Source organism: Molossus molossus, unplaced genomic scaffold (assembly GCF_014108415.1).
Source record: "Molossus molossus isolate mMolMol1 unplaced genomic scaffold, mMolMol1.p scaffold_m16_p_24, whole genome shotgun sequence".
Lineage (NCBI taxonomy): Eukaryota > Metazoa > Chordata > Mammalia > Chiroptera > Molossidae > Molossus > Molossus molossus.
In genome coordinates, this window is record NW_023425360.1 from 7,730,738 (window position 1) to 7,753,353 (window position 22,616).

Below are 22,616 nucleotides of genomic sequence, written 5' to 3' on the forward strand. Positions count from 1 at the left end.
GTTCCTCCCCTTGCTGGCTCGATGGTTCTGTGTGTCTCTCCCCTCCTCTCACCCACCCACTTCTGCTGGGGAGGGACACAGGACACTCACTGAGCAGGGCCCTGGCCTGGGTACCGGCCAGGAATTAACTCCTGGAGTCTCCAGCAACCCTCTGTGACGGGCACTCCTCGCTCTACAGACGGAGGGATGCAGGCTCGGAGAGGTTAAGTGACTCGCCCAAGGTCACACAGGGAAGCGGGGGTTCGGTACCGTGGCCTGGCCTAACTGGGCAGCTACTCTGACTCCGTGGCATTTGGCGGTAAGAGCAGGAAGGGACCTCGCTGTACGTCTGGGCCCTGCCCTTGCTAAGGAATCCCTGGCAAGTCAACTCGCGGTGTGTGTGGACTCAGTGAGTGTTCCTCTTCCACCAGGCTGCAGGGGACCGTCCCGGGTCTGGGGCTCCAGACTGACGGCTGAGAGGGAGCACACCCCACCGCGCCCCTGGGGGCATCTCATGTCCTTCCGCAATGTGCCCGTATGTCCCTGAGACTGTTCCAGCTCCACCGGGGCCCGAGGACCTGGACCCCTGCAGCCCCAAAGGCAGCTCATCAAAGGGATAAAAGTAACTTTAGAGAAGCAGGGACTTGGGTTGTAAGCTGCTACACCTCTGCACACATTTACCACACACACGCACACGCACACACACGCATGCTGGCTGCCCCCACCAAACACACACTGTCCATACACTGTCGGGGACACCCACCACCAAAGTCAACTCTGCACCCCCCCAAAGAAACCAGTCTGGTTCAGGAAACAAAACCCCGACACATAGTCCAAAGGAAAATAAAACAAAAACCCAAACTTTACTTGCATTTAGCCATTAATAAATAATTTACAGTATGTACACGAGGTGACACTCCACACCGGTCACAGACACAGGACGCAGTGAGGGGTCCCCACGTCCAAGCAGAACATGAGAGCAAACACAACCAAAATAAAGTGCTTCACTTTTTCCTTCCAACATCGGGGCTGTCTACACCCAGCAGGGGCCTCACCCCCCCACCCGCCCACCCTGGTTTGGCAGAGAAAGGGGACCTCTTGGAGGGGGAGGTGGGGACGTGCCCCAGCCTCCTGGGCCAGTGTATGAGAGGTCCCTGGGACAGCAGAGGAGCTGTGTGGACGCCAGGGGGCAGGCGCGGACAATGAGGCCTGTGGGGGTTCTGGGAGGGTGCCCCTGGGCCGGGCAGCAGGTCCCTGGGCTCCCTGCTGCAGGTCACCGGCTGCAGGGCCCCGGGCTTAGGGAAGGGACCGGACGGGGCAGACCTTGCCAAGCCTGCGGCTCTCCCAGATGCAGCCCTGGGTGGACGGGGCGGGGGGCAGGGCTCTGGGGGCAGCTGGGCGGGAGCAGAGGATCAGGGCAGGCCAGCTGGCCCCGTCCACCGGTCTCCTGCCCACGCCCTTTGGCCAAGCCCCCTGCCCAGGGGCTCTTGCCGTCTGCTGGAGGGGAAGAAACAGAAATCAAAGGGCAGTTTTCCTTGTAGACATTTAGAAACTCCACTTGGCTTCCTAAGTACGGGGGCGCGGGGGGCAGTGGAGGAAGGGGCCAGGGAAGGGCCTCCGTCCACGAGTGGCAGCACTCAGAGCATGTGCGACACACACGGCCTGGGGATGGGCCTTGAGGACGCCTCGGCCGTGCCCGTGCTGAGTGTGTGAGTGTCAGTGTGCGCTATGGCGGGCGGGCGGGCGGGCCTTCAGTGCACGGCAGGGGCTGGGGAGCTGACTCGACCTCGCCCGGGGCCTCGGGTGGGGCGGGCTGCAGCCTGAGGGGCTCGGTTTTGCACATTCACACTGTGGGGAGGGCGGAGGGGAGCAGCTGTACTGTCCCAGACGTCACAGCACCAGTCGGTCACCACAACCGTCCAGGGCCCTAGGGAGGGTGAGGGCCGCCCCGCGCCCCCAGCCCTTGCCAGCGGACAGCCCAAGGCAGCTCTGAGGTATGCGTCCCACAGCTCACTGGCCGGCCGCTGCCCCTGCTTCTGACCCCTGCAGAGGCTGAGGGCCCCCGGGGAGCCACCAGCCATCCTGCGGGTGCCAGCCGGCTCGGGGACAGGCAGTACGCCCTGCTCGCCGTCCTACGCGGCGGGGGCCTCCAGGAACACGGGGAGCAGGGCGAGGAGCAGGAGGCTGCCCGAGAGGAGCTGGGGGGCCGGGGACAGCCCTGCCGTGGCGGCCCGGCCGGGAGGCTCCCGCGTCCTCTCGTACAGGTGCAGCTTGTCCTTGTTGGAGTGGAGCATCTTGACGTCCTCCAAGGCGTAGTAGGCGGCCAGCGTGAAGTTCACGTCCCCCGTGGTGAGCAGGTCGAAGACGCAGGCCTGGAAGTACAGGTCCTCCACGGGCAGCCTCTCCTTGCACTTGGCCGCGGCTGTCTCGTAGGGGAAGGTGTCGGGGGCGGCGGGCGCAGGGCTGGCGGCCTGGGGCCGGTGGGCGCCCGGGCCCTCGAGGGTGCGGAGGGCCTGGAAGTCGATCTGCTGGTTGAGGGGGCAGCCCCGCAGGCAGAGGTAGAGGCCCTGGCTGTCCCGGTCCTCCACGGCGTTGACCACCTCCTCCGGCATGCGGACGGCAAAGGTCAGGTAGCGGCCCACCTGGCGCACCACGATGGTGGTGCCGATGTACTTGGCCTGGATCTCCACGTGCTGGCCCGACACCTTCTCCGTGATCTTCAGGCTGCTGGCCCCATGCTTGTCTCCGCCGTTCTTGGAGCCGTCGGCAAAGGCGGCCGGGAGCTCGTCCATCTCGGCCTGGTACACCTTCTGGTCCACGCACTCCTGGAAGTTCTTGAAGATGATGGTGAGCTGCAGGGGGGCAGCAGAGATGGGGTTACGCGGGGCCAGCGACTGCAGGGCAGCAGCCCGGGCGGGCCCCAGCACGTCCCCTCCCCGCCCTGGTCCCCGCTGAGCACCACCTGCGCAATTAGGCACTTACTATTTTCCTTTAAAACTTACTCTAACCTAAAACACCGACTTAGAATAGGAACTTTAGATCATGCCCCGAGGGGGGAAAATAAAACAGTTCATTTGCTATATAGAAAGGGGAACCATGGAGAGCAAAGCACAGCTAATTAAAAGTAAAAGGTCATTATCCAGTGTAGCCGGCTGAATAGTGGCCCCGAGATATTGGCCCTCATCCCTGCAACCGGTGAATGTGACCTCACAGGGCCAATGGCTTTGCGGAGGGATCAGGTCAGGCCTGCGAGATGGAGACATCCCGGGCCACCCGGGTGGGCCCTCGGTGCGATCACAAGTATCCTTAGGAGACAGAAGCGGAGGAGATTGGACCCCAGAAGGAAGGCTATGTTTCCAGACTCAAATGATAGGGCCACAAGCTAAGGAATGCTGGAGCCACCAGAGGCTGGAAGAGACAAGGCACAGTGTCCCCTGGAGCCTCCAGAAGGACCGGCCCCCGCTGACACCTTGGTGACACCGGTAAGACCTGTTGCAGACTTCTCACCTCCAGAATCACAAGAGAACAAAGGTCTGTTTGTTTGAACCGCTTATGTCATGGTATTTGTTACAGCAGCAACAGGAAACTGATACGGTCCACCACCGTCTAACACGATCTCTCCCGCGGCCGGTGACCTCCGCAGAATCCCTGAAGGACTGCAAGCCACGGCCAGACAGACGGGCAGGTGGGACAGAAGACGGTGCCAGAGGAAACACCGATGGGGCAAAGTCCACACAGGCGGGCAGGGGCCAGCAGAGACCTCCCAGGCTACCCTCCGGGGTCCTGAACCCAGGCCTTGGAAGGGAGCTGGGGGCAGAGGGAGAGGAGGAAGGTGCAGGTTTGCAAGAAGACAAGGTCTCCAGACTGAATGCAAAACCCTGGCCAGGGCCTGAGCAAGGAGGCCCATTTGCACCACAGCCTACAGTCGAGGGCGGGGCTGGGCCGAGCCCCTGACTGGCTGGTTAGTCCTCCCGAGAACCGAGGACAAGGGCACACTCATGGCATCAATGTCCCGGGTACCACAGCTCTTACTTCTAGTCTTGTGGGACACTGCAGGGGAGGGTGACATTACCTCCACTTTATAGACGAGGGAACTGCGGCTCAGAGAGGTAAAGCAACTTGCCCAAGGTCACACAGCCAGCTAGCAGCAGAGCTGGGATTAGTCTCTCGGTTTCCAGTCCCTGGGCTTTCCTGGCCACAAGCCCACAGGGTGGGAGGCCTGGGGGGAGGATGGGAGACAAGCAGCCCGGGGAGCGAGTGTGAGTCCTCCCTCATCATCCTGGCAGAGATGTCTGCCTGCTCTTTCCTCTGTGACCCTAACACGGAGGACTGCTCGGGCTGGAGACACGCGTGGACCTGGGAGAGAACCTCTCAGGCCACTGCCCCCTGGAACTCTGCTGTCTACATGGGACACGCTGCCACCCGGTGGGGTGCTGTGGGGTGTTAAGGGGGGCCGCAGCCTCTCCACCCCGCTTGGAGCCTTCTGCATCGAACTGCACGCAACGGCCGCCACTCCACCATCCCTGGCCCGTAAAAACGGCGACTTCCTGTGGTCCCACCTCCTGCTGCTTCCTTCTCTCCATCCAGGGCTCCTGCCCTGATGTGGAGGCCCCCTGCAGGGGACTGGGCGGTGGGCCAACCAGGGTGGTCTGGGCACTGGGTGGTCCCGTCACTGAAGGAGGGGGCGCAGGATGAGGGACTCTGGTGTCCCTGCCTGGTGCGCAGGGCCACACAGACACTGGGGGTGGGGGGGTGGGGGCTGCCTTCCAAGTGCCACCCGTGTCCCTGGAACAGGAAAGGCGGGTTTGCTCGAGCCGCCCTCTCGTGGAGACAGTCTCCTGGAAGGCTGACAGGCTGCTGGGCTCTTCTTGGCACCAGCGCCGGGGACTCAACCACAAGTAACAGCATGAAGGGGACTGTCGAAAGCCAGGCGGCTCGCTGCCAGGGGGCCACGGGCGGGGCTGCCGCTCCCGTCTCTGCTGCCCCCTTCCCCTCCCACCGCGTTGGGCACAGGGCAGAACCCGGCTTCGCCAACTGTTTGTGGAGTGCCCACGACAGGCCAGGCCTGGGACCAGGGGCTGCACCCACACAGGGGTGGGAACAGTTCAAGACCCCTGTCCTCATGGAGCTCACGTTCGGGCGGGGTCAGAGGAAGCAGACGGATTATGCGGCGTGGCAGAGTGTGTGACCCGCGTACCTCTGCCCCCAGGCCTCAGCTTCCTCGCCTGTACCATGGGTGCCACCAGCACAGCTGGACAGGGACAGGCATGGGAGGTGGTCCCGGGGAAGATGGCTGCCTGGATTCTGCACAAGACCCACAGAATGGACCTGGCTGGAGAGAGCCATTACGGGAAGAGAGCGAAGGGCCCTGGTGGGGCACCGCACGAGGGGCAGGTGGAGGCGATGGTGTCAGGCAAGAGGGCTCCCGCTGGGCTGAAAAAGCCCCAGGTCCCCATCAGCTTGATGAAAGGCCCCTGGCTTCTCCCTTCCCTGCAGGTCCAGGCTGGACCCATGCTCGGCCTCTGCAGCTGCTCACGCCCGTCCTCGGGGGCAAGCTCGGTGCAAGGACTGCAGGCCTTCCCCAGGCTCTGGTCAGAGCACGCGGCATCCTGCTGCCCCAGCACCAGCTCCTGTGTCAGCCCGGGAGCTGTGGGACAGGCCACCTCAGCACAGACGCTGCACAAGAGAAGTGTCCAGGGGATGTTTGCTGCATCAGTGAATGACCCCCCCACACGAGGACAGGCAGGGCCGGCCACAGGCGCTGGAAACCAGCCACGAGGCCTCCACCGAGGTGCACAAGGCCCCCATCTGCCCTGACACGAGACTGGTGCACAGACACTGACCTGTCGCTTCCGGGCCTCTAGCAGGCTGTGTGCTGCCTCCTGGCTGACAGGGACGCAGCAGAGAGGGGCTGGGTGGATCCGCTCTGCTTCAGGGCCCCCTGTCCTTCTGGAAGCTGATACAGGAAGGGGGGTGCTCCCACCCCTGCTGGGGCAGGTCTGCAGCCACAGTGCCCAGCAGTGAGCCTGCCACAGAGCTGGCACTGGACAAAGGCAGCCACGTGAATGAACGGAGTGCAGGAACGAGTAATTAATCCACGTGGGGTTTGGACAGCTTCGCTGGGCTCAGGGCCCTTGTGTGTGTCAGCAGAGAGCTGAGGGTGCTCCCCGGGGGTTCCCAGCCCAGGAACATTTCCCAGCCTGCAGGCTCAGGGCCCTCGTGTGTGTCAGCAGAGAGCTGAGGGTGCTCCCCGGGGGTTCCCAGCCCAGGAACATTTCCCAGCCCGCAGGCTCCGGCCATAGGCGGCCTAACATCTCTCGCTCCACCACGTCACCCTCCAGTCACAGGGGCCGCAGCCCAGCCTGGCGGGACATTAACCACAATGCCTCTCTTGGTCCTGTTATCACTTTTGGTGTTGATACCACCCTGGTATCAGGAGGGGCAGGTCGCTCCCTATGTGGCCCTGCCAGGATGGGACACACAGGCGGGGTCCCCTCCCGCAGTGTTTGCTGCTGGACATAGAAGCTGCGGCCCTAGGCTTCCTGCATCATTTATCCCGGCTCTAGGGTGGGAGGGAGTAGGTGCAGGGGCTGCAGAGAAGCAGAGGGGTCCTGACATGGCAGCGGGGGGCTGGGACGGGACAGGGGAGAGAGCGCACGGGCCACAATTCCGCCACCGCTAGGCTTCAAAGCAGGGTGCCGAGGGCATCCATGGGGCGCAGACCTGCTTGTGTCCTACCCGGCAGCTGGTCTCGGAAAGAGACCCCCTCGCAGGCGATGCAAGGGCCGCTGGCACAGCGGGACGTGGCAGGAGTTTTCCTGGCTGCCGGGTCACCGCCCTGTCCTCTGGGGCAAGGAGGGAGGGGAAGGAACAGAAACACCCCCGTGGGTCAGCCTGGCGCCCTTGCAACATGGTCTTCCCGGGAAGACAGACCCACTGCCAGCCTGGGAACCTCAGCCCTGAGGAGGCAGAAGTATCCCCGCTGCCTGGACTCCGAGAGTCCACCAGCCTCCCTCTGGCTGAGCGCGTGAGGTCCTGGGAGACCCGCAGGCAGAGTGCGGGAGGTGAACCGGGGTGGAGGGGACGTGGCCACAGGTGTGCACACGCGTGCATGCACACACGCACACAACGGAAACCAGAGGTCGTCAGACATACACCCTTCCCGTGTACAGTGCACTCCAAACTGCGTTGTGTGTGTGCCACTCACGTTACCGTGCCCACCTAAACAAACAAGGCGTATACCTATTGGTGTCTGACTCCAGAAAGCTGATTTCACAAACCCCTAGTGCTGGTGCCCAGCAGTCTGAGGAACACTGCGCTCTAGGCAATGATAAGACCTCTAGAACTTTCTTTTCTAAATAATCTGTTCATTTACTGAAACTAAGAACATGGTGGGTGCAGAAGGCATCTGGGTCGGTAGGGGGGTGACGCTGGGCCTGGTGACAGCAGGGCCTGGGTAATGGGACCCCACAGGGCCGCCCCAGCCTCAGCCGTCTCTTACCTTGCTGGTGGCCGTGGCGGCCGAGCCGGGGAGCACGGGTGTGTTGGTGACTTGGACGTTCAGGTAATTATTGTCGATGAGTGGCCAGGCTCCCTGCACCTTGCAGGTCTGGAAGCGGTCTGTGAAAGTCCTGAGGTGCGGGTCCCCAAAGAGGCCGCAGTGCGTGTAATTGGGGGCGGCCGAGTGCTTGTGGAAGCTCTTCTCGTAGTGGCAGATCTCGGGGCTGTCGGAGCGCTCCTGGCTGTCCCCCGGGGGCGGCAGCGTGCGCAGGCGCGGCTGGGACGTGGGGCCATCCTTGGAGCAGTTGTGCTGGCCCATGAGGTCCTCGATGCCATGGACGGCCGAGTGGTAGGCCAGGTCGCCCCGGCAGGTGCGGGCCGTGCGCCGCGTGCACAGGGCGTAGGTGCGCAGCGCGGCGCAGAACTCGGGGGCGTCGTCCGAGGCCGGGGAGTGGCCGCCCGCAGTGGCGCTCCAGAACTCAGAGTTGCACTTGAGGATCTTGCACGGGGAGGTGGCTGCGGAGAAAGGGAGGGACACGCCGTCAGCATGGGCGCAGGCACCAGGACACCCCATCTGAAACGGCACCACCCACTCCGCACAGGCGCAGAGGGTGGAAAACCCCCCAAGGAGCAGTCAGTGCAGGCTCAGCGCTTCTTGGCTGTCCAGATTCTTCCGCGCAGCCGGAAGTTACCCCAAGGGGCCAGGCCCGCAGACCCACAGCAGCCGGCCTGTGGAGAGGGCTGGTCAGTGTTTCCGGGCAGCACGCGGACCACCCGTTACCATTGTGACAGCCATCTCCCCAAAACTTGGCAAAAGCGACAGAAATTTGGCAGGGAATGAAGCCCCCGTGTCAGTGTGTGTCCCAAGCTTTGCCACTGTGTGACCTTGTGCAAATCACTTAACGTCTCTGTGCCTCCTTATACTCATCTGGAAGTGGGTAACAGTATCTACCCCTGAGGTTGCTCGACGTGTTAACGGGCTTAGGAAGGCGCTAGCATTTAGAGGGAACGCAATGAATGCAGGCTAGTATGCTACTGTATCAGCCCTGGTGGCAGAGGGCCTGGGCCGCTCCGCTTGTCTGTGAGGCTCCATCCCTCGCTACCCCGCTCAGGGGAGAAAGCTAGGAAGCAACGGAAAGGGGTGACTCTGGATTCGCCTCAATAGTGCTTTGTGTTAACTTTTAGTCACTCACGCGCCTTGAGACCTTCGTGATAGCCCGAGAATCACGGCTTCAACACATCTGACTTGCCAGGTGTCCCTGGCTGCTTAAACCTGTGGCCCTTGCACATCTAGGAGTGTAGGAGGAAGCCCAAGAACCATGCTGGACGGAGAAGCTGTAGATCAGGGTGGGGGAATGGCTTGCAAGAGGCCACTGAGAGGGACACTCTGGGACTGAAACTGATGACTCCCGTTGCCCTCTGCCACCTCTCCAGGCGGCGACGCAGCTCTTCAGGGCCTGTCTGCCTACAGTGGACACGCACAGGGCCGCCATTTCCTGGGGGTCTTGGGGAAGGGCGTCAGGGATGCCAGGGCTGGGCAGTCCCCATGGTGCTGAGATGGGGGGCCCCCTGACCCCCGGGGAGTCATCCTGCTGCTCCATGTCCACTCCACTAAATCACGGGCCAAAGGCCTCCCCAGTGCAGGGACCGGAGTGGAACCTGGCCCGGCATCAAAAGGAAAAGCTCTCAGCTGTGGCGTCACCTGCCAAAGAGATCCCAGAGGCGCTGATTTTTATGTTCAGTGTCTTTAATAAAGAGCATGAGACCTGAATTCCAGGCAGTAAACCTTGGCTTTTTCTGACGTGAGTGTCCGAGAAGCAAGGAGAGGAAAGTCAGAGCTGGAAACGGATCTGGTTACGGCTGGTGCAGGCAGGAAGAGCCGGCCTTGCAGGGGGAGCTACCCTGGTGCTTTCGGCGTGACAGAAGGCAGCCAGCTGTCTCGTTCCTGCCTGGTCCCTGCAGAAGGCAAAGGGCCCCTTTCTGGCCTTTCTGCCGCCTCTCAATGGATCCAAGACAACCAACAAGGTCAGAGCCAGGGAATTCGGGAACCTGATTGGAAGCAAGACTTTCTCCTGGGCTTCCATTTCCATCTTGGCCACTGTGTCCTCGGGCCGAGACTGCTCTCGGAGCCTCTGCTAACTCTCATACCCAGGACAGCACTCTAGACGCCCAGGAAAATGCAAGGGCACCACACAGAGACGGATGCTCCTTTGAAGTCCATTGTGCCTGCTTTGTTTTGACCCAGGACTTTCAGGATTAGCTACAGAGGGACAAAGAGAGAACCCAGAGGCTGCAAAGACAGTGGCTGGCCTGGGTAAAGGGTGGGGCGCAGGCAATGCCTATACTCGGGTCTCCCAGACTTACTGGGTGTGGAGTGAACCCTGGGCAACCATCAGACCCTTTGCTTCTGACTCGTGCAATGAGGGCCAGAGCCCTCTGCTCCTCTCTGCAACTGACTTTATCGAGAGCCCTAAGGATCACTTTGTGACCAAGCTCTGGGCTGGTTTCTCAAGATGCTCCATGGAGTTTTAGAACCTGGGGGCAGAGGTCACTGGTTTCTACCTCCGGCCAGCCTCCAGGGCAGGAAATCTCCGTGTAGCACCCCTGCCGGGTGGACATCTGGCCTCTAGCTACTAGTCTGTGCCAGGGCAGGGCTGGTCCCTGCTGCTCTGGAATGCCCCAGCTGTGGACCCACATCTGCTCCCAGGACCTGCCACGGGGCTTCGATCCTTCTGTAGGGCCACACAGAAAAGGCTCAAATGCCGCATCCTGTATATTGAAGACAGCCCCTCAGCTTCCCTGAGCACCTTCTGTGGCCCCACCCTCTGGCGGCTCTGTGGGTGTGGCCGAGCTGTCTGTCATCCGCGACACCCCAACTCAGGTGCCACCTCCTGCCCTGGAGTCTCCCGAGAGCAGGGGCCCCTCAGGTTCGTGCTGGAATCCTTTCCCACACGCCTCACTCAACGGCACCCCACGAATGTAACAGTTCACATTTGGGGGCGGTGGAGCTCCAGACTGCCTCCCTCGTGGCCGGAGACACAGCAGAGAAGCAAATCACAACCACACAGCTTGCCTGGCTTCGTTATTGTCCTTTAAATAGCAACCCAGTGCCTCTCAGAAACAGAAAGAGGGAGGCAGGGAGCGGGACTACGAGCTGCACCAGCCCCAGCAGGATGGAAATATTTATGCACCAGAGTGGCATTAGCTGCTTTCAGAGACCTCCTTTGAACTGTTAATCAAGCCCAATCTTTCAGAATAATAGCCTGATTATTACCGCCTTGTTTGCATGACAAAGACGCCCAATAAAACTTATTTTACTGTGCGCAGAGGGGGTGTGAGGGACGGGTCCTGAGAAGGAGGCTCAGGAATGCGGTGAGCCGCTCCATAGCCCGAACCCAGGAATAAAGACAATGCAATTTGCCACCAAGAAAAGCCCAATAGACCAATAAATTACCCGCGTGCAAAGGGATTAGATCAGGTTTCAGATGCCGGGTAGGAGGGGTGGGGTGAGCCAGGAAACAGAAAAACCTGCCTCTTCTTAAAGGGGTAAAGCTCAGTTGGAATGCTAGCCCCATGGCCCAGCTGGTGGTGGCCAACTCTGTGGCCTGCATGGTAACTTGCATGACTTGCTGAAAGTTCTGGAAGCAGCCCCAGGGAGCTCCTGTGCTCAGGTAGAGGGGGCCATGACAACTCCCAGAATGCACAGCAAACACGTTTTGTCTGAATACTAAAAGGCAACAGAGGGTATCGGGAAGTAGCATTTCTGTCGGGTCTGGAAGGGCAGTGGGATTTGCCTGGTGAGGTCAGGAAAGGGCCCAGGAACACGGGGGGCCTCCCGCACGGCTGGGGTTGGCCGGACACAGCCTCGTGGTCCGCTGTGCCCTTTGCAAAGCGAATGCCGCTCAGTGTCGCTGTGCTGTCCTCTGTTGTGTGGGCTGGGACTCTGCAAACCCTTTTCTGTCACCGGGCTCCTGTCAGGTTCCACCACAAGGGGGCCCGAGACAGAGGAGGGAAGGCTGGAGTGGCTCAGTGGTTTCCCTTCTGTCCCCGGGCTGTTCCCACCACCACCCCTGGGCAGTGCCCCTCCCCCAGCATCACTGGTAGCACTCCGAAGGACTGCCAGCAGCCAGGCAGGGGGCCCTCCTCCCCAACCTGGGCCCCCAAGCTTCTCCTTTTGTTCCCCCAGCTCCAGGGGTGGAGACGATTTCCTGCAACTCCGTGTGCCTAAGTGACCCCTCATGGCTTTTTCCCTCCCCCACCCATTGACCCTCCCCTATGTTCAGATCCCTCTGTGGACAAACCCGTGTGGTTTCTGTTCTCGGGGCTTCAGGTTAGGTCCAGCTGATCAGGGGCCCTGGATAACTTCAGCGAGCACACGGCATGACCGGAACACTCCGGCCGCAGTGTAACTTAAGAGGTGCTGGCTCCAATCGGAATAGAAACACGCAGAGGGTAAGGGACTCACTGCGCAGCCTCTGTGGAAAGGCTGCTGAGCCCGAGTCCCACCCCCTGTCCCCTGTGCTCACTGCCCAGCCACACGGCAGCAGTGAACGGACCCTGAGGCCCCTCTCTCAGCAGGGAGCCGGCCTGCGGGCCTGGGGGGTGTGGCGAGAGCACCAGCTAAGAAGCCCCACAGGCCTCGCCGGTGTGAGACCAGCAGCAGCAGGAGCAAGGGGCCATTCTGCACCCTCTGTCATCTTAGTTCTGAGTCTAGGAGGGGACAGCACACCGATCTAGGGCCAATATTTGGTAAACTGCCCTGGGCAATGTTCTGGAGTCCCCTTGCTTGACAGATGCCCGAGGCCGCCTGTCTGTCACTCTTGTAGGAATTTCCCTCCATCACCCTGACGTAAACATGCAGGTGTCTGGCATCAGACACCGAAAGGGACACACCCAGGTGGCGGGCTGGACTTTTTGCCAGGTACAGCAGACACTGGCTTACCTAACGACGGACGGACAGAAATGGCCACCTCTCTGAAAAGGCCTTTCTCCCCAGTCCAGCCTCAGAATGTCCCGGGGAACTGACCAAGCCCGTGACTCCGCCCCTTGAAGGCACGGGGAATTTTCTGGGGCTCCCTCCAGGAACTGGCCTACAGGAGAAAGAACGAGGCAGAGGAATTTTCTCGGAGAATCTCAAGTGAACTCAGAAGAGGAGGAGGGTGGGTTGGGGAGCCGGGGGTTAACTCCCTGCCAAGTGTGGGCAGAGGTGGCTAAATGCCACTCAGTGAGCTGAGGCAGTAGGCACTGCCCCCCACCCCCCAGGCCACACCCAGCCGGGGCTGCTCTGCCCCAGCCTCCACACATGCCAACTTGTTGCAAGAAACCATGCCGAGTGCCAAAGAAGAGGGCACACCTCAGCTTACAAACTGGACACCCTCCCCCAGCTCCCACAAGGAGCCAGATCAACAGCAAACAAGACTGCCAGTCAGGCAGCCCAGGGCTTCTCTGGGTAGGAGGGACCCATGGTGGGCAAGGGCCAGGCACAGGATTCCATTTCCATACCATCCTGGCTTAGGGCAGACAACTGAGCTACCGGGGTTCCTTCCGCACCCAGGGTGGTCATGCGCAAAGAAAGACACCACTTTTTAGATAGTGCTGAAGCTTGCTGGCGAGCACTTTGGTCTTTCTGCTTTGAGGCAAAGCATAACCCTTTTCCCCGAGTCTAGGGCTAGCTCTAGAGATGCTAATTTTCCATCCTGGCTCGGCCTCCAGCAGCCCTGGGCTCATCTGCTCGGCAGCCCAGGTCAACATTCATTTGAAGTGGCTTTTCTCCCTCACCACCATCAGCAGGCAGGCCTTCCTCCTGCAGTGGGAGGGCAAACGCAGGCCAGCTGGGCACGTGCCCAGGGCGCACACACGGCTGTGAGCCTGTGAGCCTGGGACATTCCATAGCATGGGGAGCAAGAATGGGCTCCTTTCTGCAGGGACCTGGGCGCAGAGGGACGGGCGACTTTAATAGGCATCTCAGTATTCTGACGGCTCGGGTGAAATGGCGCGTGAAATGAATAAATAAGCAAAACCCAAAAGACATAATCTGACGCGAGCAGATTTGCACAGCGACGGCCCTGCCAACTGGTCTTCCTGACCTATGTATGGCTGGGTGGCATCTTCTTTGGGATGCTAAGCCGGGGATGGAAAGGGAGCGAAGAGGAGTCGCAGGAGGTGGCTAGAATGCTGGATCCATGGAAAACGGGCCCACTCCTCATTCTGCTACCTAATCCTACCTCCAAAGTTTGTTTCTTAACTGTCCCCCACCTTAAACACCTTTGTATGTTCATAGTACAAAGTCTAATATGCTACATAGCAAATTTACCAAGTGTGTTTATGCAAAATCAGCTGCATCGGAAAGGGCCGGGGTCTGGGTTCTTTCTACCGCTGGCTCTGCTGCTAACTAGCTGTGTACTATCAGGCAGCCACTCTGACCCTCTGTCTCTTCATCCCTCAGTGGGAATGATGATGCTCAGGAGGAAGGTGTGATGATCTGATGGGGTGACGCATTTAAAGCATTTAGCAGAGCAACCACTCAGTAAATGAAAGAGCCTCAACAACTGTTCTCCTGCAGATGACCATCCCTGGGAGAGAATGATAGAAAGGTATTATGTCTCGGAGAACTTTCATGCATGTCCATTAGTGGCGGTTGTCTGTGAGAGGGTAGAATTTGGGTTGTTTACATCCTCTTATCATTTTCAGCCTTTAGGTTTAAAAATGAGTATTGTTTTTATGATCAGAAAAAAAGTTTTTTGGAATAAAGACCGCAGTTCATTTGGCAACGTGGTGAGGGCGGGGGTAAGAGAAAGCAGGTCCCGGGGCTGGGCGGCTGCTTGTCGCAAAGTGACAATGAGAACGGGCAGGAAAGGGCGAGGAAGGAGGCCCAGCCTAGTGACCGCACTGAGCGGAGAGGCCCACTTCACACCTAGGCCTGGGCCGTGGGGTCCCCAGTAGGCACAGGCAGGTACTAGTCCAGGGGACAGGAGGGGAGGAATCTTGGGTGACCAACCACCCGGGTGTGCCCAGGACAGAGATGGCTTCTAAGCACAGAGAGACTTGCAGATTTTAAACCAGGGAAGTCCTGGGTAAACTCAGATGGGCTGGTCACTCCAGAAGAAACAGGGCCTTCAATCCTTGGCAGGTTGCACTGAGCCAAGCACATGATACTGAGTTGAAACCAGCACGTGCTACCTCTTCGTTCGACCAAAGCATGAAGTCGGGGTTCTCTAGCCTCATTCTGTCGGGGGCAGTGGTGGTGTATGTGCCTTGCACTTTTCACCGCAGAGAGGATTTTTAGCAGGAGCCACATGCCCCCCAAATGTAAACTGGTCCTACCCCAATGTCTCACCTCCACAGGAATGTGCATGGAATGTGCATGGACCTCCTCTCTCCAGTTCTCCTTGGAGCTTTGGAGTGACTGCTCGCAATTTCCCCAACCTTGCAGAGAGGTTGCCCAGAAGACTGGACATCCTTCCCTCCCTCCCCTATTCACCCTCAGGCCGAAGGAGAAGGAGCCGCTGTCTGTGTATTTTACACCCCACTCTCCCTGGGAGGCAAGGCCCTACCCTGCAGACCTGCTGCGTCACCACCAGCCCCTCAGGTGGTCCTGCTGCCATTTGGCTCTTGCATCTGAACATCATTTCATTCTCTCCCTTTGGGACACACAGTCCTACTGGGAGGGCAGTGATGCGGCAGGCAGGTTGATGCGCTTGCATTCCTGAACAGCTCTGAGAGAAATACCCTCATCTCAGCGATAGCACAGGCGCACGCATACCCTGCAGAGGGCCTCGGTCTCCCCATCGAAGACTGGCATTTTCAAAACAGCTGCACTTTAAAAGTAAAGAGCGAAAAATGACAAGAACCGAAAGGCTGCAGGACGTAAGTCCTAGAACAGTGGTCTTCGCCGTTGGGCGTGCACCAGGACACCCCAGAGGGCCTGTTAAGCTATGGCCTGCAGGGTCCCACCCGAGTATCTGCTTTAGCAGGTCTGGGGTGGGCCCAGAACCTACATTTCTAACAAGTCCCCAGGGGACAGATGGGGCTGGTCCCGGGCCCACCCTGTGAGAGCCACCATGCTGGAGCAGAAGGGCCATATGTGGTTACAGGAGGCACGCCAGCCACGTCGAGAGCACATGCCTTGGATGGGTTCCTCAGAAATCTGTGTTCAAAGTGCCAATGCTTTCAAAGTTTTAAAAGTATCTCTTCATTGCATTTTGAAGAGGATACTGTTTGTGGAAGACTGTTCTTAGGAGCCTTTTCTGCCCTCCTCTCTGCCCCCCACTTCCCCGGCTAGACGTGGCTACTCTGTGCATCCACTAAAGACACAGCATTGGCCAAACAGACACCCTCACAGCCTGAGGGACACCGCAGAGACCCCTTCCCTTTACCTGATGGCAGATGCCAGCCTAGCTCTGACGAGGCCCCGAGTGCCACTCAAGTCAGGAACACAGTAGGTGCGCCATCAACGTGGACCAAGTCCACGTAAACACACTTGAATGACAAATCTGCTCAGTCTAGCAGAAGTTAAGGAGTCTTTCTCCACATAACTACGTCCAATTTAATTTGCACTCCCCTGGGTTTGCTCCTGGCAGTCGTTCAAGCCGACTCGCGTCGAACAAACCTATGCTTTCACGGGGCCACCGCGGCCGCGGTCCACCTGTTTGCAGTGGCAGAGGCCACGGCACAAGGGTCGCTGAGTGTCCTTGCGCCTCCCCCTTGCCAGAGCCCCTGTTTTCCTCTAACGTCCACCCTGCTCTCGGCCCCTCCGCCAGTGCATCCAAGGATATGACAGTCCACCTCTCTGGGGCTGAAATGGCCCGTTCCATCTCTTCCTTCACAAACTGTCTTTTGACCCGGGTTTCTCGGGCACACGACTTTTCGGAGCCCCCAGTGTATCGAGTTTGGGGATCCCGAAGGCTCGGTTTTCAGTGAGGTGGGCAATTTTGACTAAATGCAGCTGTTAAGGCCTCAAATTAGAAGAAACATTAGCCAGTTGGCATGACAGTGCCGCGGCTATCTGCTCGATCTGCCAGGTTTGAGTTACCAGCCTTGAAGCCAAAAAGAAATGGGCTTCTTGGAAACAAAAGTGATGGAATTCGGGTGGTGAATTACATAACCCACCAGCCTTCCCCAGACTATGGGGGATACTTTAAAAGTTTTAAAGATGGGGAAATAAAATAATAAAAAAACAACAACAAAAATACCACCAGTAGCCCCCACAGCTCCCTCCTGCCTCTGACTACCTCTGTCAGCCCTTCTTCCCTCTCTGGCCCAAGAAGTTAACAAGCGCTGCCACTTTAAGAGCAGGAAGGTGTTGTTTTAAGGGCCTCTAAGCCCCCCTTCTCAATTTCAGCTTGGAGCTGAGATCACATCCCCCATGGCAGCCAAGGGACAAAAGCCATTTATCAACCCATCTGATAAAACTTCCAACGGGCTGGATCTTTATCTAGACCAAACCGAGATGCACACACATGTAAACTCCTGCTCTCCAAAAGGGGGGCTTCTTTTTGGAGGAGAGGGTCATTTTTTAATTTTCTTTTTTGAGTTCTTGGGAGCGAATGAAATCAGCCATTTCAGCCAGACCCCTCTGTCTCGGAGAAACTGCCTTTTAAAAAAGGGGGTGGTGGTGGTGGGGGAATAGGACTCCTTGCTGCTTGACCCACTGTGGAGGTTTTCAAGGGCCCAGAAGGTCCACGGGCTCTTTGGGGAACTGACACTCAGGCCCCCTGTCCGTGGCCTGGGCCTCTCCAGGGGAATCCAGGGCTGGGAGCAAGGTAGGGCTCTGCGGGGCTCTTGGGGGTGCAGCTGCTGAGTGTGACCTGGGCGGGCTGGACCAGGAGGGCGCCAGAGGCACCCCAAGCAGGGCTGAGGCGGGAAGGTAAACTGATCCCTGGCCCTTCACTCTGCCTGCAAGGTGCCCCCTGCCAGGAGCCACAATTTGCAGCCTGGATGGCCCAGTTCTGCCAGTTCCTGAAACCCAGTTGGCTGAGGAGCAAAACAAAACAACCCAATCCCAGTCTAACTCAAGTCCTTTCTTGCAAAGCCTGTGGTGCACCGTGGCTGTGCATCCGCGTTGGGCTGCGGAGCGAAACAAACTCGCATTTTTGCAAGAAGACACCTCCGAGCCTGGCAACACAATAGGAGCGGCTGGGAGATTCTGCCTTGCGAAGGGAACCCTTTGGCCCTGTGACACTGGATTTATTTGTATTTTTAGCAAGAGGGAAAAAAAAAAGGGTATAAAGGGTTTAACTGGTGTTTCCCAGCTGTGAGTAGCATATGGCAAAAATGAAATAAAGTTTTATGAAACATTATAAAGAAAACAGAGCAGGGATTTAAGTTTCGTGCCTTCCCCCTCCCCCTGAAAGGGGAAAAAAAAAAAAAAAGTCAAGAAACTGGAGCGTTTGGGAACGAACAAATGCTTCTCTGTGGAGTTGGTCTCCCTTCCCCCAACAAAAACAAGAGGTCCGGGCTCGGAGGAATTTGAAAGCAGCGATCTGCCAAAAACATTGTGAAAAACTATGGGGGATTCATTGGAAACAGATGGGCTTTTTCAGCTTTAATTCTGAAATTCTCTCCCTTTCTGACACAATGAAAACAAACAGGGCGACGCGGGATGTTATCAAGCAGGAATATAGGCTGGTTTGAGCCGAGCCGTTGGGCTCCGCGCGCGGGGCTGGGACCGCATCCCGCAGGAGAGGACGTCGGGGACTTGGCTAGGATCTCAGGGGCGCCCAGGGGTCCACCCCGGGCACCCGGCAGGTTTGCAAACTGGTGGGAGAGGAGCCGGGAAGTGCTCCCTGCTCCCCCTCCTCCAGGGCCTCCAAGGAGGGAGTCCGTGGTCCCTCCTTTCTCGGAAGGTAGGAGGCGCCTCCGGCCCCAACGACCTTTCCGTCCTGCCCCTTTTCAACGCAGCCCGAGTAGGGTCCCCACCCTGGGTCCCCAAGGGCATCCGCCGCGCCTTCGGCAGGGCGTGGGAGAAACAAAGACCCGTGGACATGGGAGGCCGGATCCCCCAGGGGGGCGCCCCCGAACTTCAGCTCTGACTCGCGGGAAGACGGCCCAGGGTTGCGAGGAGGCCCGCGGCCGGCCGTCCCTGCGCCCGGGCAATGCCTTACCTGCCGGGAAGCTGCAGAGAAGGAAGGCGAGGGTCGGCCAGAATCCCAGGGCTGATCGTCCTGCCCCTCTCCCCATACCCATCCATCCAGCTCGGCCTGTTACCACTAGCCTCTCCCTGGAAGAAGAGTTTAAAAGAAAAGCAGAAAATCAATCACGCTGCGGAGAAAGGGCAGCCTCGCTCCGCCGGCGGGAGCAGCGAGCCGGGCGGCTCGGTTCCCCTCGGCCGCGGGCGCCCGGCGCGCCCCCTCCCCGCGCGCCCCGCCCTCGCCATCCATCACCCGGTCCCCTCCAATGTCAGCCCGGCCCTGCCACCCCCGCCGCCGCCCGCCCGCCCCATCGCGCTCGGGTTTCAGCGCCGCCCGCGAGGGGTGGGGAAGCTGGGCGGGGACCGAGGCGGTCTGGCTGCGGTGCTGGCCGAGGGGACCTCGGGGACCCCAGGACCCAGGGCGCGCCGCGGCTCCCCACGCAGAAAGGTCTCAGCCCCCGGGCCCGCCGGCCCTCCAGAGCGCTAGGAAGGCAGGGCGCTTCCTAATTTTTCCCCAAAATATCCAACCCAAGTAGAGACTGTGCTTGGAGACGAACCCCAGGTCCCCTTTCCAACTAGACTGCCGTCCCGAAGCCTCTCATTTCTCTCCCTCGGATGGGTCCCCGGTGCTAGAGGCTGCAAATCCGCTTCCCAGTTGTCTGGGGTTAGGCAGGATGGCTCGCTGGACCGCGGCCGTGAGCGCACCTCGAGGCCGCCCGCCTGCCGTGGCCCCGGGCCACCCAGGCCACCCACCCCGCCAGGGCTCGGCGGCCTCCAGCATCCCCTCCAAGCGCCGCGCCGCTTCCCTGCGACTTGCCCTGGTTGCACTCGGGAGCGGGGGGCCTGCGAGCCCGTGGGAGGCAGGACCACTGCCACCCCCGCGGAGGTGTGGATACAGCAGTCCTCGAATAGCTCAGGGCGCTGCCACCAAGGCGGCTCTTGGGGGGACATCAGGGTGATGACTTCTTTCTCTTGGTCGCTTATTTTTCTAGGAGAAAAATGTCTCCTCCCCAAGGTTCCCAAAGTCCTGGAGCTCTTCTGCCGCTGCTCTTGGGATATTTAAGAGGCTGGCAGCTTCCCCTGAGAAACATCTTTTGGATGGAATACAAATAAGCCAGAGCAAGTGTTTTTAGTCAAACCAATTCCTCCCTTGGCCCCTCACCTCACTTCCCAGCCTACTCATCTGGTTCTTTGGAAAAGAACTCTGAGTTTTTATCCAATTTAGATGTTTCTCTTAAGCACTATCACAGTCCTCACTTGCTGGAGGCCACACAGGCTGCAGGGCCCCTGCCTGCCAGGGGGGGAGTCTCGCTGGAGGAGCAGGCTTTGGGCAAGGGGAGAGAGCACTAAGTCTGAAGACACGACCCAAAGGGTAATACTTCTGATTCCGGCTTCTACCCAACAGGTAAGAGAGGGCACTGAGTCTCCAGCCAGCTGTGCTATGCCGGCCACAGCTGGGCTGTCTGGCAGGCTGCATCTAATGATCACTCCCCTAAAGTGAGCTTCATCTGAAAACCTGGTTGGCAGAAGGCTACAGGTTTGCCCACTGAAATCCAGGTCTCGAATGGCACTCCTCTCAAAGCTGGCCCATCCTCGGGCCAGACCCAACAATGTATTCTTCAGAACCCCAGGGCTGCCCCGGCACACTGAGGCAGGCGCAGACTGCACAGAGGCACCTTCCTTCCAGATCCACCCATTAACACCATTTGCTGGATTCCGCCTGCCCCAAGTTGGCCTAAAGCGTCCCCACTAATGAGAGAGAAGGGACCCATTAGCATTGCCACCAGTACATCCGCCACCACCATCGCTGTAGCATCTCCGGGTTGGAACACAGCGGAGAGGCTATGTGACTTGGAAAGTCCTGAGAGCAGCCTCTTCCAGCCCTGCCCTGGCCCAAGAGTGGACCTTTAACAGCAAGACCTCTGGTCTCTACACCTCAATTTCTTCCTCTGTAAGGCTCAGGCTGATAATACAATTTGGGAGGGGCATTAGGCCACAGGAGCTCCTGTTGAGGGACTGACTGCCCTTCCTTTGGAGAGGAGAAACTGTTTGTATGGCAGAAACAAATAATCTGGGAATGGTAATGCCAAGGGCTTTTTTTTTTTTTTTCTCTCACAAGGAGAAATTTGTGAATTTGGACATCACAAAAGTGTAGAGTTGGCTTTTGCATGGTTGAGACTATCAAGGGAAATCCAGCCCCATTAGAGCAGTATGGGGTTGTGTCGACCTGGATGAGCCTATCTTTACTGGCCAAACCGACCAGCTTGTTGACAACTCCCCAACTCCTTGCGAAAATAAGAAATTCTTGAAACGTTGGGCTTTGGAACTCGGCACGTCATTTGCCAAAGAAACGCAAAGTGTAGTTGACTTCAGACAAACAGCTCCTATTCTAATCTGACCACTTACGTCTTCTGTCCTAGGCTGTGGCCTGGACCTCCTGGCAGATACCTTCTGAACACTTGGTCCTGCGTGGCCTTTAGCAAACAAACATTTGGCCAGGATCCCCCTAAGGATCCCTTTTATGGCTGTAAACAGACTGGACAGAGTCCATTTTCTGGTAATTTGGATGATGTTCTTCTAAATGCATTAACTGAGCCTGGCCCCTGCAAAAGCTTAATATGCATATTCTTGCTAATGCCTAAGCTTGTCTCGTGGTTAATCACCATCCGTTTGCCATCTCTCCAGAGCTTCCATTGCATCTGCAGGCCTGGAACCGGCAGAGCATTCTCCCCTTCGGATGAAATATGAACATTTAAACCAAGTCTGGGAGCACCAGTGGTCCCTGGGGATCCCCACTGTTTATAATTCATCATCCAGAAAAGTACCTGTTTATCCTATTTTGTTTGTTTGTTTCCAGCCTCTGTGAACAATGCTGGTCCGTGGCGATCCCCCCACTCTGGAACAACATACTATCATAAATGACCCTGGGGGGGGGGGGACTTTGTCAAAAGGAATTTTGGAAGTCTAAACATAATTCATCCTTGGGTTTCTCCCTCGTCTCCAGGCCGGCTTCTACCTCCTCAAAGAATGCTAGCAGATTGGTCTGGTTTCATGGTCTCTTTTTATAAAGTGCGTTATGCTTTGTCCAGTTAACTGGGACTTTAAGGAGTGCTTGGTAATATCACTTTCTATTGTATATTCCACCAAAGTCATTAAAGATGACTCTTCCTAGATGGTTGGGCTCCCTTTGTGGGCAGGGGGCCCAGCGTGTGTACCCTTGGGAACAGGCATGGTATGGAAGGACAGTTGCTCATTTTGGCCACTAGGTATCACTGGCATCTTTAATTATCACTGGTCCCTTACCTCCAGAGGGTCCCAGGAGAGACAGAAGCACATATGAAATCAATCAGTCAATCAAATCAAGCCATCTAACTACCAATCATTTTTACCAAAAACAACAAGCAATCTCCTGTCTGCTCCCTACCCAGTGGGTATGTCCTACCTCATTTCCTTTCTCAGCTACACAGTCCTACGAACCCTTCCATCATGGAAGGAGCCAAACAGTCAAAGAAGAACTGAGTTCACCAGCCAAAGGGGGTGTACAGATGTACAGACAGAATTCAATATAAGACAGTTCATATGAGGGATGCCAGATGGCCTTACACAGCTACCTCCTCTCTGGGACCTCAATTCCCATTTAAAGACATTAATGCTCTCCCTTCTCATTGGGATGTCAGACAACTCACTTATCCCAAATTCCATTGCAGAAGGAGAGTCACCTGCCAGAAGCCACCCAGTTGACCAGCAGGTCTGGGTGACTCTCGGCTGTCATGCCACCTCGAATGGGCTCACTAACTCCTTCCCAGGCACGGGAAGGTTTGGTCGTCTGTCTCTATTAACCCTACTCCATCCTTTGGCTGTGCACAGATGCAGGGACTCCCTTTTCGTTCCCCTAGCCTCAGCCTGGGCTGGGCTGGAGCCCTCCTGGTGACCTGTAACAGTTTCTGGGGTTGCACTTCCCTGGTATTTGGATTTAAACCTCCCCCTCCCACATTTTCACACCGCTCCT

The 22,616-nt window shown here is 58.1% G+C and overlaps 1 protein-coding gene across 1 annotated transcript; it reads right to left on the reverse strand.

Annotated features, from left to right (window-relative positions):
- Window positions 1-1,749: 1,749 nt before the first annotated feature.
- RGMA (repulsive guidance molecule BMP co-receptor a) lies at window positions 1,750-18,776 on the reverse strand. Its single transcript, XM_036277960.1, has 3 exons — window positions 18,582-18,776; window positions 7,481-7,995; window positions 1,750-2,831 (listed from the first exon to the last, which is right to left on the reverse strand). The coding sequence occupies exons 1-3, from the start codon at window positions 18,661-18,663 to the stop codon at window positions 2,112-2,114; spliced, it is 1,317 nt and encodes a 438-aa protein (XP_036133853.1). The 5' UTR covers window positions 18,664-18,776; the 3' UTR covers window positions 1,750-2,111.
- Between the last annotated feature and the right edge of the window lie 3,840 nt (window positions 18,777-22,616).

Excerpts from the sequence above, each read along its gene's own strand:
- RGMA (XM_036277960.1), bottom strand. The coding sequence starts at position 18,663 with ATGGGTATGGGGAGAGGGGCAGGACGATCAGCCCTGGGATTCTGGCCG. Across the intron at positions 7,996-18,581 it reads TCTCTGCAGCTTCCCGGCAG|CCACCTCCCCGTGCAAGATC; the intron begins GTAAGGCATTGC and ends CTTTCTCCGCAG. Across the intron at positions 2,832-7,480 it reads CCGCCACGGCCACCAGCAAG|CTCACCATCATCTTCAAGAA; the intron begins GTAAGAGACGGC and ends GCCCCCCTGCAG.